Source organism: Montipora foliosa, chromosome 13 (genome assembly GCF_036669935.1).
Source record: "Montipora foliosa isolate CH-2021 chromosome 13, ASM3666993v2, whole genome shotgun sequence".
NCBI lineage: Eukaryota > Metazoa > Cnidaria > Anthozoa > Scleractinia > Acroporidae > Montipora > Montipora foliosa.
In genome coordinates, this window is record NC_090881.1 from 12176651 (window position 1) to 12196488 (window position 19838).

Below are 19838 nucleotides of genomic sequence, written 5' to 3' on the forward strand. Positions count from 1 at the left end.
AATCGCTGTATGACGCCTGGAGTTTGATTTGCAATCTCATCATTTCTGACAAAAGAATTGATTCTTCGTCACGTTTTCGTTTAGCTTTCTTCTTTGAAAAAGCTATTGTAAAAGCACGAATTTCCATTTTAATCATTTCCCAGTACAACCCTTTGTCGTTGACTTGTTCATGCTTTTTTGCAAACATTGGAATTTTAAATGTTAACAGTTCCACGTAATTAGTATCTGACAGCAAGGAGTTGTTAAACTTCCAAAACCCTGGCCCTCGAGGGAGTTCACTTTCGTTGAAAGACATGGAGAGAGCGACGGCGGAGTGATCTGAATAAATGGTTGGAAGTATTTTGCAATCCTTTACGTGATCTTTTTGCTGCTTTGAAATAAAGAAGTAGTCAAGTCTACACTGTATCTTCATTGACGGGTTAGCCCATGTAAAGCCTGGTTGATCTGGATTCTTGAAACGCCAGGAATCAAGTAAATTATGTGTTTTGATTAACGACTGAAGCTCGTCGAGAGAGGCTTTTTTGCTGTCTATCGGTCTACCGCCTTTTTTGTCTGAAGTGCTAATTGTACAGTTAAAATCACCTCCCAGCACCAAGTTGTCATTGGCGTAAGGCATTAGAAATTCTTTTGAAACGTCCCTGAGGAAAACAACTTGTTGGGTTGTATCATTCGGTGCGTAAATGTTTACTAAAACCACTTTCGTACCATCAATAATAGTCTCGGCTAAAATACATCTGCCAGAGTTATCCACATTAATTTTTTGGAAGTCAACGTCAAGACGTGGTTTGAATAAAATCATGACTCCTCTACTATGAGAGGAGCCATGACTGGACACGATTTTGCCTCCCCATTCTGTTTCCCATCTTTTGATGGATTCCGGCGAGGAATAAGTTTCTTGCAAGAAAATTATATCCGATTGCTGTTGGTGCAACCAACGAAAAACTTGTCTTCGCTTTCTCGAGCTGTTTAGCCCTCTAACATTAAGTGATAGCAGTTTATACATTTGATTTCTAATAACAGGATAGACGGGGTGTCCAAGAAATAATGAAAACAGTTTTTTTAGAATTATGCTCACAGTGCGGTTGATATTTGTGGCCAGGCTTGATTCTTATTACCTCGTTAGCATCGAAACAAAGTTGATCAACATAACAGGAGAGAAAGCTAAAACGAAAGCACATGCAGAAACACATACAGAAACACATAACTATTACAGACTTACCTAAAGCTTTGTACGGCATTTTGACTGGATATAGAAAGTGGAAAGCTGCAGCTCTCAAGTAGGTGGTTCCGTAGAAAAAAATAAATAAATAAATAAACTAAACTGCATTTTAACTTTCATTTTAACTTAATTGTCCATTAAACGCCCATAGAAAGAAAATTGAGATGTTTCTTCACCACGGTAAAGAGCACCGTCGATGATCAACTTTTCGACATTGAAGTATGCATTTTTCTTCTCGCATTTGGCCGCCTTTAGTATCGGATATAACAACTTTCTTACCTCGTCAACTTCTTTAGGAAAATCGTCGGATATTCCAAATCCAGTACCTCTTGGGAGATTTTTGATGAAGGATTTAATAAAAAATTTATCTTGAAAATCCGTCAGCCTAACTATGATCGGTCTTGGTTTAAGACTTCGCCCATTTGATTGTGAATGGCGCGACGTAATTCTGTGAACTCTGTCAAAATGAATGTTTTTTTCGTCGACTGGAAGAATCTTTAGCTTCGTACGCATGAATTCTCTTAGGGCAAGTTCAGTGTCATTGTTTGTTTCGTTTTCACGTTCCTTTATTCCAAAGAACTTTAAGTTTCCTCTACGACTGTGACATTCGAGTTTAACATGTCGGCGGTGCAGCTCTTTGATTTCATGCTCGATGCGTTCGCTAGAAGTGTTAGCTGCTTCTTGCTTAAGATTAACTCCATCAACGAGGGCTCTTAGGTCTTCTATCTCTGCTTGCGAGTTTTCCAAACTCGTTTGGAGGGCTTTATTTTCTTCTTCAAGAAGAGTAATCCTCTGTTTATAATTCTCCAGCTCGGGCAGTATAGTTATAGCGTGTTGAGTTTCTCTTCAATACCGGAGAGCCTCGAGCCTCTCTTTTGTTATTCAAATGTGTCAACCACAGGAACAAAAGACCCTTTGTTTCGACATCAAATGAAGCTCTGGTTGGAACATTAATGACAATAGGCTACGTCCACGATATCTTTCCAATGGGCAAGGAGCTTGTTTCGAGAAATCGAGTTTCAATGGGACTGCCTGAGCATAATAGGCTAGTTTCGAATTGTGCAGCAGCAAAAGAACAGAGTCGAGATTCAGGGGAATAATAATAACAATAATAATAATAATAATAATGATAATAATAATAATAATATAGTAATAATAATAACAATAATAATCATTATTATTATTATTATTATTATTATTATTATTATTATTATTATTTACATGGCGCAAATTTCAAATATAGAATTTTCAACTATACAATTTTCAATAATTTGCATTTTATTTTCCTTTGTTTTCCTTTGAACCTTGATTCTGTTCTCTTGTTGCTGCGTAATTTGAAAGTAGTCATTTAATATGTTATTTTTTTATGGTTTACCTTAAGCAACCTAATTTGTTGAGTACAGTTTCAATTTTTTTACTTGGTGGTATGACGATAAACAAAAACTTAACAAATCGAATGTGCTTCAGCTTTGTCTGTACTCTTATCGCCAGCAATAGCGATATTTCTTGTTTACAAACATTGGCGTCACATTTCTTTTGATATTAAAATTTACTAACCACGGAACAAAGGAAGTTATTATTTCAACAGCCAATTAGCTTCTGGTTGACATATTAATAACAATGGGCGACGAAACGAGAAATATCGCTATATTCGCCACCATTACAGTGGTCAAAATTTGTTGTGGACTCACGCGGCGCCAAGTGAGTCCACAACAAATTTTGATCATTGTGACAACGAATATCGTTGTTGACGGATAAGAGTACAGACAACCCTGAACCACATTCGATTTGTTAATGTGGCTTCAAAATATTTCTTCAAGCATCGCTCAAGTACAACTTGAAACTCATTTCTTACAGTACAGAGCAAAGAGAGTTTTTTGGTCAGATAACAGATTCCCAGTTAACTTAGTTAATTTAATTAATGGCGGGCTCATTTTAGCCTGAAGACCAGTTTGGATGCTGAGGTTTCTGATCGATAAGAACTACTTATCTTGGTTTTGATATTGGAAAGAAGCAATCGTTCTTAGTTGATTGAATGAATGAGTTGCCACAAATCGGATCATTGTTTATACGCAAAGGGTTCTGGGTTTACCCAGGAACAAAGATTACAAGTCGTTGCAACAAAATGTATGGAGGAAACTTGTTTCAACGTCCAAAAAACGATTTTGGAGAGAGATCAACGCTTTTTTCGACGCACTTTTATCAGAAATCGATTTGGGCGATGTTAATACGTGGCAAGTGTAAGTTTCTGTTTGAATAACCGTGAAATATGAGATAAATTTTACTCGGATTAACCTTGCTCGCGTAAGGTTTATTGTGAAATTAACATTTCGTCGTGGTCTCGAAATATTGCAAATTTAGGTAGAAATCTGGAGGAAATGACTCAATAAAGCCTTTTCAGTGTATTTACGTGTGTATAGGCTAGTTAGTTACGTCTTGTTTTAACGAATTATGGCTTCTGGGAATTTACCTCCTCAAAGGAAGGAAATCGTTGTCAGAACAGAGACGGAAATTGTTCTTACAGAGCTATTGCTCATTGGAGGAATGTAATGAGCGATGATAAACATGAGGAAATTCAGCGAGGAAGTTACGTTCTAGTTTGATTGAGAAAAATCCAACGGTTTTTGAGCCGCTACTGTTTTCTACAAACTCTGTGGGAGTCCAATCTCTTTAATGTACTACGATGATTATGCTCAAGCAAACCAATTCAATCTCCTTCTGCCTCTAGGTAGCCGTTTTAATTCTCCTCTTCCAGAGAACACAGCAGTCTCTGTTTCGATAAATGAAGATAACAATGGGAATTCATATGCCTCAGCTGTTAAACAAACTGATCCCTCTCCAGAATCATTTTTTGTACGTCGAGACAAGTTTCCCCTATAGATTTTCTTGCAAGGACTTGCAATGGTTTCCCCCTGGCGATCCCAGAACCCTTTGTGTATAAACAGGGATCCGATTACGGGCAACTCAGTCATTTTCAAGAACCCGCTCAAAGAAGGCATTTTATATGAACCTATTCCTTATATTTTTAAAATACTTCACAAGTTTAGACTATAAATTAAATTATGAAACAAAGGTCTGGGAACTCTGATAATCTAGATACTGCACGTTGAGGATACTGCGATCTATATGAAAACGTCTTGAAAAATTTCTCTTTGAGGAACACTGACACAAAATGAAAGTGGTTCCCTATTGAATAACTAATATTTTTTTTCTCGCTCTTTTCATGGTCTTCCTTGTGATACCAAGCTTGTCGCGCGAACATTATTTACCAAAGTTATAACGCATTTTTCTTTTTAATCTACGTTTGCCTTTAATACCACAGAACATTAACAACATTTAGCTTTTTTTAACTGCTCGACTGCTGTTTAGCTGCAGCATGTTATGCATCTCTTAACGCGTCACGCCTGGAAGCAAAAATCACAACTTCCGCGAGAGGATCACGTGGTCTGCGAAGTGCTTAGCCTTATTTGCATAATTCGAGTGCTTAACTTAGAACCCTGCCAAAAAGTAAAAGTATATTTTAGGTGTAATATTCTCTGTGATTTTAATGAAGATGCAGGGATATTTGAGTCAATGCTGGCCCTTTCCGCATCGATTTTTTATAACGATAATATGGTTAAGAGTAAGTGTAGGTTGTACTCCGATCCACTTTTTCTTCATAGTAATAAAAATAGTTAAGCAGTGCGTACATGTGGTAAGCCACTAGGATCTTGATGATTGTTCACATCGCTCCCTTGGCTAACATCTGCACTAACGGCTTTTGCTGGAGCAATTATATCATACACTCTAAGTCCAGGGTTCCCTTCAACATCATTTGACATTCTCAAGAAAAGTGTGTGAATATTGTCGCAAACAATAGCCATTTTCATGGTTAGTTTTTCTTATTTGCATTACAATGTAATCTAACGTGGATGCGAGGCAATTTCGGGTTAAAACTACAAAATAGCCCGAAATTGCCTCACATACATGCTAGATTACATTGTAATGCAAATGAAAAAAACTAACGGTGAAAAGGGCCATTTTAGTTTAACTTAACCATACTGTCACTTCATTCCCACACCTACACCGTTGTATCAAGCCCTTTAATGCTGGTAAATAGAATACACTGAGGTAAAAAGATGTCGCCATAGTATTCCAAAAAAATTCTTTTTCATGTGACAACAGTTCTCTAGTTTTTACAAAACTGTCATGCATACCAATTCTGGCTTTATACCGTTCATTTGTCACTTCCTACGCAACACATATCAGACGCCTTATTGAAAGAGGGTGGGATAGGTTAAAACCTGTTATCTTACGTTCAAAGTTCGTTACCTCAACAAACTTTCAAGGGCTGTGCGTACATGTGAATAGAGTTTGTTTACGATACAGCAAGCGCGACTTTCGTAAAAGCTATCGAGACGACGTTACCAATGTTTACAACTTTATCAACGATTTTGTCAGTCGCTAGGTTAAGCTATCAAGACGGCAATAGCGCAGTTTCTCGTGACGTCACCCATTGTTATCAATATTGTAACCAGAACTTAATTGTTTGTCGAAACAATGACTTATTTTGTTCCATGGTTGGCAAATTTGAATGTTAAAAGAAATGTGACGTCAATGTTTGTAAACAAGAAATATCGCTATAGCATCATCCGATTCGGCATAAATAAATCTATTTACAATTCAAATTTCACGAGACTACGAAAGGTTTAAAGACTTTACGGGACTGCGTTAATTTTGTTAATTAGGGAAGGTACGTTTTTAATGGGGGGGGGGGGGGGGGCAAGGGCTGGGGGATTTTTGGTTTTTATTTATTTTATTTCATTTTATTTTATTTCCTGGCCCTCCCGTTTAACTTACATGATGAATACATGGCACTCAAAGCCAAAGCCAAAACCTGTGACCCTCCCCCATTCCTATCCTTCCATTTTTTACTCTCCTACATTTATTTTACGTCAAATTGTGTCTAGTATTTTTGGTCACGTAATGTTTATGTTATTAAGCGTGGTGGGCATTGTCTGTCTCAAAGGTCAACTTTATAAAAAGCAAATTATTTTCAAAAAATCGGAAACCAAGATCTTAGTAGATCAAAAAATATTTTAACAAACATTGGACGCAAGTCAGTTAAATTTACAGCTCTTTAGATGTACCTAACAGACGAAACACGTAGCAATCAGTAACCAAAATTACAGGCTTTGTAATGATGTACATTTGACAGTTCATAGCAAATATTTGTCGCTAAAAGCGAATGAGAGTAAAGACTATCGATAAACGATTGTATAATATTGTAGCTGTACTTGCCGGGGCAGCCAGCCATAAAGCACAATCTGGTTTTTTTACTCTCAAGAACATTCTGAAAACATTGTAAACGTAACTTGTTCAATAAGGATACCTTCGTGTCTCCACAAAATAATAATAAAAAAACTGAAATCGCTCATTCTTCTTTCCGGATACATTAACCGTAACCATATCTGTGATAGCATCGAAGAGGAATTTTCTTTTGTTTTTGTTTTTGTTTAACTTGATTGACAGCCACCCGGTAGGGTGAGTGCAATCATGGCTGCTAGACACGCAGACTAATCCACCACACAACGATGGTTCACCTTAAAGGGGGGTGCACCAGTGTAATATTTCGTAGCTAATACACTCGAAAAAACAGAGACACACGAAGCTCACCACAACAACTCACAGCTTTTAATATCCGAACACACACAAACTTTTCCACGAGGCTCTCCGTATATAGGCATGCCCAAATATGGCAATTGAACAAGAAAGGCCCAAAATACTTCGTCTCCCCCTCCTAGAACTGTTTTTCCTAACAAATTTCAACTTTAAAGAGCAGTTCAAAGTTTCAATCATCACAAATCCAAGCGTTTTACTGGCTTAAGTGAACGCTTTGGGTACCGTCTGGGTGGGTCTGGTGACGAAGTGGTAGCTGCAGCCGAGGGGGACTCAGGAATAGGAGTGGGTCCTGGGTCCGAAGGTCTTGGTGAGGTAGGTTGGAGCAACTTGGCAGGGGTGACACCACTAGGTACTGGTAAGACAGGTTGTGGTACAACCGAAGTTTGCGGTATCACTTCCTGCTCGGGAGGGTTTGATGTGGGCTTGCCATCACCTGAAGGTAGTAGATGATCTATGTGCACATGGCACATGCGTTCCCTCACTCGTACTTGGTAGGCCAAGGGACCTATCCGCAAAATCTCGGTACCACGTTGCCACTTATCCTTCCCTCTGAAGTTGCGCACAAGTACCAGATCGACTGGAAGGAAGGCACGAGTCTTGAAGCGGCCAGCATCATGCTAATGCTTTACTTTGGTTTGGTGCTCCGCAACATGCTGAGCCAGATTTGGGTGAAGGAGGGACAGACGAGTGTGTGGTGTCTTCAGGAACAACTCGGCAGGGGTCTGACCAGTGACGGTGTGGGGGGTATTCCTGTACGAGAATAGAAAACTAGACAACCGCAGCTGAAGTGATTTCCCTGGCTCAATCTTGCCTGCCTACAATGCTTGCTTTAGTATCTGAACGTATCTCTCTGCCTCCCCATTCGACGCTGGGTGATAGCGAGGAACACGAGTATGCTGAATCCCATGCTTCTTCATGAAGTGATGCATCTCCTCAGAAACAAACTGCGAGCCATTATCCGATACGATCTCCTCTGGAAGACCATATGCCGCGAAAAGGTGACTGAGCATTTCGATAGTCTTATATGTGGTGGTAGAGGATGTAGAGAAAACCTCGGGCCACTTCAAGTGGGCGTCTACCACCACGAAGAAGTACACACCGTCCTTCTCTGTATAATCCATGTGCACACGTTGCCAAACTCGAACCGGCCACTTCCATGGAACCAGGGGTGCAGTAGCAGGTTGTTTTCGAGTCGACTGACACGCTGTACAATTTTGCACGACAGACTCAACTGCCTTGTCGAGACTGGGCCACCACAGGTAACTCCTATCCAAGGATTTCATACGGCAAACACCTGGGTGATCAGCATGAAGGTCTTCCAGGATCCTGTCGTGTAATGCCTTAGGGATAACAACTTGCAACCCCCAGAGAACACAATCCTGTTCCACAGAAAGGTCAAAGCGCCGCTTAAAGTAGGCCTGCAAGGCTTCTTCCTGTACCTTTCGTGGCCAACCACATTTAGCCAACTGTAAGACCTTGCTCAATACGGGATCCTTCTTTGTCGCATCAGCAATATCCTTAACTGTGACTGGAAGATCATTCACATGTGTAAAATGAAAAATGTCACTCTCCTCTGGTGTGCCAGTTTTGTCCGCAGGGAGCGTAGATATCCCATCAGCATTGCTATGTTCCGATGTTTTGCGGAAAACCACCTCATAATGATAGGATGCAAGAATCAAAGCCCATCTCTGCAGTCGTGCGGCAGCCAGGGTTGGCACTGCTGATTTTGGGCCCAAAATGGTCAAGAGTGGCTTGTGGTCAGTTTCCAACTTAAACTTTCTTCCAAAAAGATACTGATGAAACTTGTTCACACCGTAAATGATGGATAATTCCTCCTTCTCTAACTGAGCATAGTTCCTTTCACTAGCTGAAAGTGTTCTTGAAGCAAAGGCAACAGGGCGCTCTTCGCCACCCGGCATCAAATGTGATAACACCGCTCCGATACCATATGAAGAGGCATCACAGGCCAATTTAATAGGAAGGTTAACAACATAGTGGGCCAGAACCTTTGCAGATTGGAGCAGCTCCTTCGCAGACTCAAAAGCCTGTTGACACTCTGGCTGCCACGACCATAACACACCTTCCCGAAGAAGGTTGTTGAGCGGGTGCAGCAAAGTCGAAAGATTAGGTAGAAATTTCCCATAGTACTGGAGCATTCCGCGGAAGGACCGTAGCTCTGTAACATTAGCAGGAGACGGAGCTTCAACAACAGCCTGCACCTTCTCAGGTGATGGGTGAACCCCCTCAGCATCAATCACATGACCCAAGAACTGGACCTTTTCCTGCAGGAAACTACACTTGGACAACTTGAGTTGCACTCCATACCTCTCAAGCCTACTCAACACGGCCTCTAGCCGATTTCGGTGCTCTTGGTCATTCCGTCTTGTAATCAATATGTCATCGATGTAACACACCACACCGTCGATACCCTTGAGGATGGTGTCCATGGTGTCCATTGGAATATGACAGGAGCACTTGCCACACCAAATGGAAGGCGATTGTACTGGTAGAGTCCTTTACTGGTGTTGATGGTGAGAAACTGTTTGGAATCCTCGCTCAGAGGAAGCTGCTGATACGCATGCTTGAGATCCAACTTCGTAAAACGCGTTCCTCCTGCCAGAACACTTAGCAAGTCTTGAGGATTGGGTAGAGGGTATTTATCAACATCCAAAACTTGATTCACCGTGACCTTGAAGTCCCCGCACAGACGGATACCGCCATCTGCCTTAGGGCAGCCCATGCACTGTGTGACACCTTGGTCACAAGCCCCTCCTTCTCTAGGCGATCTAGCTCTGCCTCGACCACAGGTCTTAAGGAGTACGGCACAGGTCTGGCCTTATGAAACTTTGGGGTGGCCTCCGAGTGAACAGATAGCCTGGCTTCGAACTCCTTGATTTTTCGCAGGCCTGGAACAAAAACACCCTTATACCTAGCAGACAGTTCACCGACAAAGTCAAGAGAAGAAACGTTAAAAAGCTCCTTCCACTTCAGCTTAACAACACTGAGCTAGTTGCGACGAAGAATAGCTGGCTTGCCATCAAGTTCTGCAACAATTAGAGGTAACTTAGCACTCTGGCCCTAATACTCTACATGCACCTCAGTTTCTCCACATAAAGGTAGCACAGCCCCAGTGTAAGTTTTCAGCGAGGTGCTTGCCGGCTTCAGCTTAAGATGACCGAATTTCTCCTTGAACATTTTATTGGGAATGCCTGTCACAGATGCTCATGTGTCCACTTCCATACCAATTCCTTGCCTTCCACTGTCATGGTTACAGTAGCAGCTTGGGCATCCTGTTCACGGATTCTGAAGAATCCCAAAGAATCATGCATCGGATCACAGTTACTAACAGTCTCTGATGATTTACACTCAGAACTGAGGTGTTCAGTGTTCCCGCAACGATAACAAGCAGATTTGGACTTCTCTCCCTTATCCTTTGAACATTTCTTGGGTTTGTGAGCCTTTCCTCGCAGCCGGTGAACTTCCTCAGTTTTCAACATTCCTGAAGACCCCAAGTCTTTCAGTTCCGAAGACTTCTTTTCGGCGATTTCCATCGATTGTGCAATCTCCATCGCTTTCGAGAAATCCAAGGTTTTCTCTCCCAAAGGTTTCCTTTGTATCGACTCTTTTCGCAATCCACAAACAAAACGATCCCTTAGGGCATCATCCATAAAGGTTCCGAACTCGCAGTGAGCCGAGAACTTCTTCAGTTGTGCCGCAAAATCCGCCACTGATTCTGAGTCGTTTCTAAAACGATTATGAAAATTAAAACGCTCAGCGATCACAAGAAGTTTTGGATGGAGATGACTGTTCAGAATTCCCACAAGTTCCTTGTATGGCTTTGCGTCTGGCTTTTCTGGAGTCAAAAGGTTTATCAGAAGGCCGTAAGTCTCTGGTCCGATTGCCGTTAGCAAGACCGCCACTTGATTCTCACTTTTAACACCGTTCGCTTCCATGAAATTTTCAAGGCGCTCGATATACGCTTCAAACGACTCTTTCGCTCGGTCGAACTCTCTTAGCTGACCAATTATACTCATGGTGTTCTTGAAATCCGGTCCTCGTCGCCAGATGTAATATTTCGTAGCTAATACACTCGAAAAAACAGAGACACACGAAGTTGAACACAACAACTCACAGCTTTTAATATCCGAACACACACAAACTTTTGCACGAGGCTCTCCGTATATGTGCATGCCCAAATATGGCAATTGAACAAGAAAGGCCCAAAATACCACACACGAGCACGCCAAACTCACCGGGGAATATAACCCGGCGCCTACAAACACGAAACAGAAGACACAAATGTAACAACAACGAAACAAAAAGAACTAAAGGACAACAGGACAAAAGCAAAGGCAAAGGCAAATAGCAGACCAAAAGGAGGTTGTCAGCCAGATCGACTCATCCCGCAAGAGCGGCTTCGCCAAACAACGCCAGAAGACAAAGAAACACAACAACAGTAAATCCTTAGCTCAACCTGACCCTTTCGTATCCAGAAATCATAAGCCATAACCGTTCCAAAGTCAAAACCGAAAAAAAAAAATTTATATATATATAATATATATATATATATCAGAAAAAAACAAGCAAAAAAGAAGAAGACTATAGATGATCGGTTCGCACCCCAAAATCGTAAGCCGAATCCGTTCCAAAGTCAAAACCGAAAAAAAATGTTGTATCAGAAAAAAAAAACCAAAAGGAAAACGACTAGAGATGAATAACTAGGTGATCACCAAAAAGAGAAGCAAAATAAACAGCACGAACACCCCACTGACGGACAAAAAAATGACGACGACGGCCAGACCAACGACGGAAAAACAAAGGAAGATAGAACACGCGCCCGAGTCTTGACACGCTCTAAGACATCGACAGCTGATGAATGCTTACTCCTGAAACGGAAATCATTAAGAGAACCCTAAAGACAGAACTTAAACACATTAAGAAGGTAAAAAACATGGGGAACGACAGAAAAGGTGTCTGCAGAAAAAAAGGAACAAAACTTGACAAAGCAGGATAGAAAGACACAAAGGACAAGCCAGAAACATATGGGATTGAAGGTAGAAAAGGACCCTAACAGCCAAAGGACATTAGAAGAACAAAAGCTGCGGACTCCATCGGATCAGTACAAAAACAAACCGTAGAGAGACCAGAAGAAGCAAGGCGGTCTGCCTTGTAAAGGACCCCATGGGGAACTTTCCATCAAAGATCAATAACAGGACGGTCTAAATCAAAAAAGAAAAGCTGTCGCCACGTAGAAGACCAGAAAAGAGAACCAAACAGAGGAAAGAACTTTTCCTCTCAATGAGGAGAAACAGCATTTCCAGACAAAAGATACATGAAGGCAGACTAATTGGTGACGGAAATTACAGGAAAAAAATCAGTACCCGAACCAATACCCAAAGAAGAAGCCACAAAGGATCCTTTACACGCCCGCCAGGCGCGCAAGAAAGAAATATAAAAAAGAGGAAGAGAAGCCAACAAAAAGCATTACGTGAAGAAAAACAACATGCGGAGTAGTGTTGAGCAACGAAGAAAACCAAAGAACCATGAAACAAACCCAAGAACGAGACAAGACAAAACGACGAACCCATTGCACACGATGAACGCACACCTCACTCTGAAAATCAACAACAGAAAACCACCAAAACAATAGGGTTGAACCACGATGCGACGAGCCACTAAATCACACTTACCACTCCAAGAGAACTTAAAAACTAACGTATTGAACTCCGCACTGACCCACCGGGGCACATTAATAAGAGACCTCACGTACCACACACGAAAAGGGCCAAGGCATTGATGACTAACTGAAGCCTTGCCACGATATGACATATGACGCTGACGCCAAGAGGAGGAGGAAGAGGAAGTATTTCATCGTAACTTATTGTGATCAATCGCTTTTGTCCGATAATCTGTCACTTTTTTACGTTTTAATGTCACATGATTGGACATCGGGACAGGACATCCAGTTCGAGCCATAACAATGTGGACAAACATTGAAGGGCTTCGCACACAAAAAATAGGCTCTCAATTAAACGGTGGATTTTTAGGAAACACTTTTTTTTCGCGTTGTTGAAATGTACATAGTTGATAAATTCTATAGATGAAGCTGTCCAATCCAGCGCCAAGTTTAAAAGGACCTCAAACAGGGACCATCATCGGTGTCATAGTTAGAATAAGTCAAAACACGGGCTGCTCTATTTTGTAATTTCTGTAGGCCTATCCTGCTAAGTTATCCCACAGTTTCCCCCAACAACATAGCGTTTTAGTGCCCCAATGCCAGAAGCGACTTTCTTTGCTAGTTTATTGATAATAGAAATTGTCAGGGAATATGGAAGAGTACTCAGCCTCTGCCTTGATCCAATGAGCATGAACTCGGTTTTTGTCATATTTAGAGCAAGTTTGTTTGTTCTTAGCCAGTTGTGAACACTTTCTAAATCTTGATTTAGATGGAACTACACTAGACACTGCATATGTTAGGGGGTGTCATCACTGTTTAGTTTATGAATAGCATGTTTCGATAGGCTGACTTCTTGATGGGACCAATTGGTAAGGAGAAACGTCTGACTGACAGTCATAGATGTCAGAATTCTGGTGTTCCAGTTGTTAGAACCCCACTAACATTCAGATGTTGTTAACATTTACCTATACCAAGTCCCATATGACTGAGCGTTTTCGGTAAATCATAGCAAATGCAATTGTTTTTGGACTTGATTACCAATAAACCACACTCATTTTCTCGTGTTTATGTAGCCGAAAGTTTGGGATATGGCATCTGGTCCAGTTCCATTTGCCTCGTCAAAGGAGACGACCAACTATGCCCGTCTGTCCCGGCTTCTTGTGGATGTGGGAACCCAGGCCCTGAGAGACACGTTTGACACAATACATCCTCCAGCTACCCTTCACCGGATTTTGTCAAGTACTTCAGCTGCTTACCCTACATTAAAGTGGCTACAAACGAAAAAAATTCTTAATCCCACACAGTGGGGAAAGCTGTACCCAACTATTCCTTCATCAGTGTCATCAGCCAGCTTTGACATCACTCTTCTGATGGTACTGTTGAGAAATATATGTGGTTTCAGTCCTCCTGCCAGTACTGGAAACTGGGACGAGCTTCCTCTCCAAGGTGATAACAGTATAGAGGCAAACATAGCAAGAATCAAGTATTACAGAAACAATGTCCACGCTCACGCCAGCCAGGCTTCGGTTGACGATACAGTATTCAATTTTTTATGGCAAGATATCAGCAAGGTACTGCTAGCACTTGGATCTGGAACATTGTATGCGTCTGTGATCAGCCGTATGAAGACTGATTGCATGGATCCTGATGTTGAGGAGCACTATCGAGAGTTGCTGAAGGAGTGGAAGAAAGATGATGATAATACAAAGGAAAAGCTTGAAAATTTAGAAGGTATGCCCGACCTCAAAAAGAGTTAGATATGTAATTAACCTTATTATGGTCATGTACTTTTGAAGAGAGTACTGGAATTCAGAAGTAAAATAAATAAAATAAACGGGTATGTAAAGGATAAGACAAGTGGGGAGACCCTTCAATTTTCTTCATGATTGTTCCGCTTTATATTAAAAGAGAACAAGTTGTTCTCTGATAGAACATCACTCTCCAGGACTGGTCTAACAGGTTTGCTAGAAAATGGTGGCTTTCATTTTGTATTCGACTTGAATGCTGTAGTTCTGCTTGCGCAGTCGCACGTGTTAAAGATTTTAATTCTTTGAGAAACTGCGTGTGGGTTTCTTAAGTGTGGTTTTCAGTGGTTTATGGTCAGACTGGACAATTGCATTGCCTCTTGCAAAGATGTACTGGTCAGGTTTCTCACATGCAAAGACTGTGGCAATGAGTTCCTTTTCAATTTGTGCATAGTGCAGTTTGTGTCATCACACGGGAACTGAAAGCCACTGGGTGTTCCTGTTGCAAGAGGACTGTGCCAAGGCCACTTTGGTTTCATCGGCTGGTGTAAGCGCACATGCAATAATTTCCTTGACACAGGCCACGGCTGCAGCCAGGCCGGCAGATTGCCAACTCCACCTAGCATATCTTTCAGTCATATTTTCTGTCAGACGGAGTTAAATGTAGCTTGTAGTGTAACTATTACGAAAGAAAAGGGTTAATTAATATTAAGGTGAAACACAAACATGTCTATCTCATTATTTACTCATTATCTTGCATTTTGTTTTAATCCAGAATTGCTCAAGTCGGAAGTTGGAGAAGTGAAAGGTGTGTACTATACATTGTCATTTATAGTAACAGCTAAAGGACTAGAGGTCTCACTAGTGTATGACTTGACTTACGTGTGATTCTACACGGCTGCAGACATATCATACCTAAATATAGTTGATTGACTAGTAGTTTATTGGGGAGGATTCAGAGCCACCTTAAATTTTTCAGCCGTGAAGGTAGCTCTAAATCCTCTTCTAATAAGTTATTTTGCGAAGTGGTCCTATTTATCGTACCTGTTACTTTGAGCCAATACAAAATAGGTGTCATCTCGATCGTTTCTTAGGTATAAGTATTTAACAGTTCATTGACACAAAAATAACACAAAGTTACAACGAAAAAAAGTTGAATTAAAGACAGTCTGTTGTCACAGCTATTCTTATCTTACAACACATGAGCGTGTACATCATGAAATAGAGTCTTGTGCAGTCATCTTGTCAAACGTTTATCAGGATAGTAAAAAAATTCTATGTTGAGGACATATCAACTGTCTTTCTGTGGACTTGTCCCATGTCTAGTCCAGTGCATCCATCTTAATTGTTAAAGGACCGTTGAGTTCTCTGGGAAGAGATTACATGCCTTACCTGTCAGCCTTTTTCAGTGTATGCGCTATATTCGTGTACGCTTCATTAGAATTATTTGCTCTTTTATTCTATCTATTGATTAATTCAGCCATTGATTTGATTTGATTAAGACATCCTGAAGAGACTTGAAAGTGATGAAGGCAGCACCAAAGACACCCTAAAAGAGACACATGGTGAGTTCATGCGTTTTATTGACTTAATAATTGTCCGGGAAAAAAAAGAAGTAATTTCAAGTTTCGCTTAATGACTGCTCTTTTACTCCCAAAGAAATGTCAAAACATTTGAGGGACAAGTTCAGTGAGATGGAAGGTAGGTATAAATGTAACTGGCCCTTATTTTATGCGTTAATTATAATGTGAGTGTTTTTATTGGAGAACAACATACATTGATAATACGTAATGGATATAATAATGTGAGTCATTCAAGGAAGTTTTTATTCTACCAAATACACAAACATCGGTACAACCGTTGCAAAGGGTCTTTTCGTGCCTATTGCGCAAATGCCTTCGGTTGCAATCTTAAGGAAATTACCAGTAGGATTTACAGGTGCCCAGACCACAACACCGGGGACTCCTTGCGTCGCTCTCGTCTAACGGGTCGAGGGTTCTTTAATGTCTCACACAAGGGCTATGTGATGAATCGTATGGTTTATTGAGGGCGTCCAAGAGGTCAAATGTCTGACCATTTGCAGATATTATTGCTGTTTTATTCTCAAACAAACAACTTTCTGAAAAGTCAGACCCAATTTAAATTAAGGACCGAAACTCGGAAGCAAATTGAATTTGTTCCTGACAAAGATTTGAGTTTCAAAATAACTATACCAAAAGTACTTCTCACTATCTCACTCCTTATTTTACTTTTTGAAGAAATGTTGAAGCAGTTGAAGAGGCAGGGAGAAAGTTCAAGTACTAAGCTTGAAGAGACCGAAGGTACAGTCAAGTTCAAATAAAGATCGCCTAATTCATGAGGTCGAGTGACAAGAGTTGCTTTCAATCGCATCAAGGTTCCTGAAATCTCCACTCATTGATAAGTTGTGCATTTATTAAAATGAACTTATATATAGGGTATCGACCTCTCCAAGAAAACAAAATATTTTGAGACGTCAATACAGTACAGCAGTATAAGGAGAGACTTTAAGCATTTTTTTTACACATCATTTTTTAACATCCAAGTATTCCGTGGTAGGGGGAAATTCATCATAATTTGTACTGCATTGAAGCGAGTGTGATCATCACAGTTCAGAGAGTAACTTTGACAGTTGCAAAGAAGACTTCAAAAAACGCAGGTCTGAACGGGAATCGGACCTATTGATGACCGTTCGTTAGCGCTGCAATGCTCTATCTTGTCAGTCATCTGAGATGTAGAATGAACTCGCAACGGACTGACTCCTATGGCATAGCCATGGGTTCGAGTCCACTTCAGGCCTCCTTGCCATCATAATTATCGCTTAGAGTCACACCCCGAAGCTCGATTTATATGTATGACTCTCACATATTTTACTATCAATAATTTTAGTCGACCTTAACTACACTAACGTGTAAGCGTCAATCTCAAGTACTTACCTTGGGTTTATTTTTTCAGTTGATGACTCTTTCTTAATTTCAGATGGCTTTAGTGCTGCTGACTTTATCGAGGATATTCGACAACTCTACAAAAGCCGTGAAGGATGGCTTGCACCTTTCCCGTGGTGCGAGGAGTTTCGATTCCATCTTGACAGCATTTTTACAAGGCTTAAAATGGTCAGCAGGAAAAAAGAACGAGGCGAAAAGACTGACTCCGTTGTCAATATGTTGGAAATCTTCAAACCACATGCAGAATGTTCACTACCCAGAAAGGTTTTGATTGAAGGACAGCCAGGCATGGGAAAGACAACCTATTGTAACAAGGTTGCTTACGACTGGGCCAAGAACTGTAAAGCTGAAGATTCGTTTCCTGATTTCCAAGTGCTGCTGTTGTTGAAATGTAGAGACATTAACTCTGACTTATGGGAGGCTATTGATGACCAGCTTTTACCGAAAGACATAAAGAAAGAAGAAAGAGAGAAGTTCTTTACCTTCGTTCGGGACCATCAGTCAAAGGTTTTGCTGGTACTTGATGGATTGGATGAGTTGCCAACCCACAAATTACCCGTCTATAAAGAAATCATTCAAGGGAGAATGCTTCCAAAATGTTACTTAGTGGTTACAGCACGCCACGAAGCTGGGATAAAAGTACGGAAATGCTGCGACACTCTGCTAGAGGTCGAAGGATTTACCAAACACGGCGCCGAAGATTTTATTTGGAGATATTTTAAAACTGAGAAGCATTTGGCTAAAAAGATCTTGGAAAAGCTGCATACAGACGCAAGCCTTGAGGGATTAACTGCAAATCCATTAAATATAGCACTTCTTTGTCTCCTTTGCGAAGACTTCCAAGGAGATTTGCCGAAAGGTAGAACTCTCCTTTTCTTCGAAATAGTTCAGTGTGTACTGAGAAGGTTCAGGGAAAAGAAAGATTTATCAGAAACGGACGAAGACTTGACAAAATTGTACCACTCTGAATTAAAGCATCTTGGTTATATAGCGTTGAATGGCTTGCGTGAGGATGAAATGTATTTCGACCACAGCGCATTCCGAGATTGTACCAGCAACTTAATACCTGAATTGGGATTTCTGTCAGTTCAGCCTGGACGCAGCAAACGAAGACCAAGCCTCTGCTATGGGTTTCTACACAAGAGCTTTCAAGAGTTCTTTGCTGCATTTTATCTCAGTTGCCAGCTTGTTGATGAGGAAATTAGTCCAGATGATTTAGTTGCTGACAACAGATATTTTAACGAGTTTCAACAGGTGCTTATGTTTACTTGTGGTATCTTGGCTCAACGGTTCGAGACAAAAGCCAAGGCACTTATGGCAAGTATAGCGAGTCAAATTAACCAATCAATTGAAGAACGGAGGTGTAGTGACTATCTATGCGTTGCATTAATTTGCATCACTGAATGTGAGAAAGATCAAGGTACCTTCAGCAAAGAATTGGCGCATACGCTTGGTTCGCTTCTTGAAATTCAGAGGTTCATTTGTTTACGGAGCTTAGATGAAAATAGCGTTGCTGTATTAGCTCATGCATTGGAAACAAATTCAACGCTGAAACTGTTGGATTTGGGTAACGATAACATCGGTGACTCGGGTGCCGCTGCCTTGACTAAAGCAATGGAAATAAATTCAACACTGACACGGTTGGATTTGCCTGGCAATGGAATCAGCGACTCGGGTGCCGCGGCACTGGCTAAAGCAATGGAAAGAAATTCAACGCTGGCATGGTTGGATTTGTCTCGAAATAAAATCGGTAAGTCGGGTGCTGCTGCACTGGCAAAAGCGCTGGAAGTCAATATAACGCTGACGCAGTTGTACTTGTCTGACAGTGCAATCGGTGACTCGGGTTTTGCTGCACTGGTTAAAGCAATGGAAATCAATTCAACGCTGACCCGGCTGGATTTGCCTGGCAATGGAATTGGTGACTCCGGTGCCACTGCACTGGCTAAAGAAATGGAAGGAAATTCAACGCTGACATGGTTGGATTTGTCTCGAAATAAAATTGGTGACTCGGGTGCTGCTGCACTGGCTGTAGCACTGGAAATCAATTCAACACTGAAATTTTTACATTTGTCTTGCAACAAAGTCGGTGACTCGGGTACTGCTGCACTGGCTAAAGAAGTGGAAAGAAATGTAAGGCTGGCATACTTGGATTTGTCTAGCAATGAAGTCGGTGACTCGGGTGCCGCTGCACTGGCACAAGCAATGGAAATCAATTCAACGCTCGCATACTTGGATTTGTCTGATAATAAAATCAGTGACTCGGGTGCTACTGCCCTGGCTAAGGCAATGGAAAGAAATTCAACGCTGAGATACTTGAATTTGTCCGGCAATGAAATCGGTGACTTGGGTTCTGCTGCACTGGATAAAGCAATGGATATCAACTCAAGGTTGGATTTAATATTACTTATCATATAACTCGTACGGCCCCGCTGGCGCTTTTATTGTAAAACTATTGGGAAAATTCCTCTACGAGGGCCATACGCATACCGTGAGCAGGACCGGAAAAGGGTGATGTAGCAGCTCTCGTAACGTATAATGTGATTGGCTCGTTACACTAGCCAAAAACAAAAGAC

At 41.2% G+C, this 19838-nt stretch overlaps 2 protein-coding genes across 8 annotated transcripts in view; one reads left to right on the forward strand and one right to left on the reverse strand.

Annotated features, from left to right (window-relative positions):
* Positions 1 to 19838, forward strand: part of LOC137983630 (protein NLRC3-like) — a 32646-nt gene that overhangs the window by 4527 nt on the left and 8281 nt on the right. For all 7 annotated transcript variants that reach the window (XM_068830780.1, XM_068830781.1, XM_068830785.1 and 4 more), the window contains exons 3-8: positions 13631 to 14288; positions 15078 to 15110; positions 15805 to 15867; positions 15962 to 16003; positions 16561 to 16623; positions 17300 to 19652. In XM_068830780.1, coding sequence (XP_068686881.1) covers positions 13646 to 14288; positions 15078 to 15110; positions 15805 to 15867; positions 15962 to 16003; positions 16561 to 16623; positions 17300 to 19652 — 3197 coding nt within the window. In that variant the 5' untranslated portion in view covers positions 13631 to 13645. The remainder of the gene's footprint in view (positions 1 to 13630; positions 14289 to 15077; positions 15111 to 15804; positions 15868 to 15961; positions 16004 to 16560; positions 16624 to 17299; positions 19653 to 19838) is intronic.
* LOC137981707 (uncharacterized) lies at positions 10093 to 10914 on the reverse strand. Its single transcript, XM_068828770.1, has one exon. It carries the CDS (start codon positions 10912 to 10914, stop codon positions 10093 to 10095), a length of 822 nt encoding a protein of 273 aa, XP_068684871.1.

Excerpts from the sequence above, each read along its gene's own strand:
- LOC137981707 (XM_068828770.1), bottom strand. The coding sequence starts at position 10,914 with ATGAGTATAATTGGTCAGCTAAGAGAGTTCGACCGAGCGAAAGAGTCG.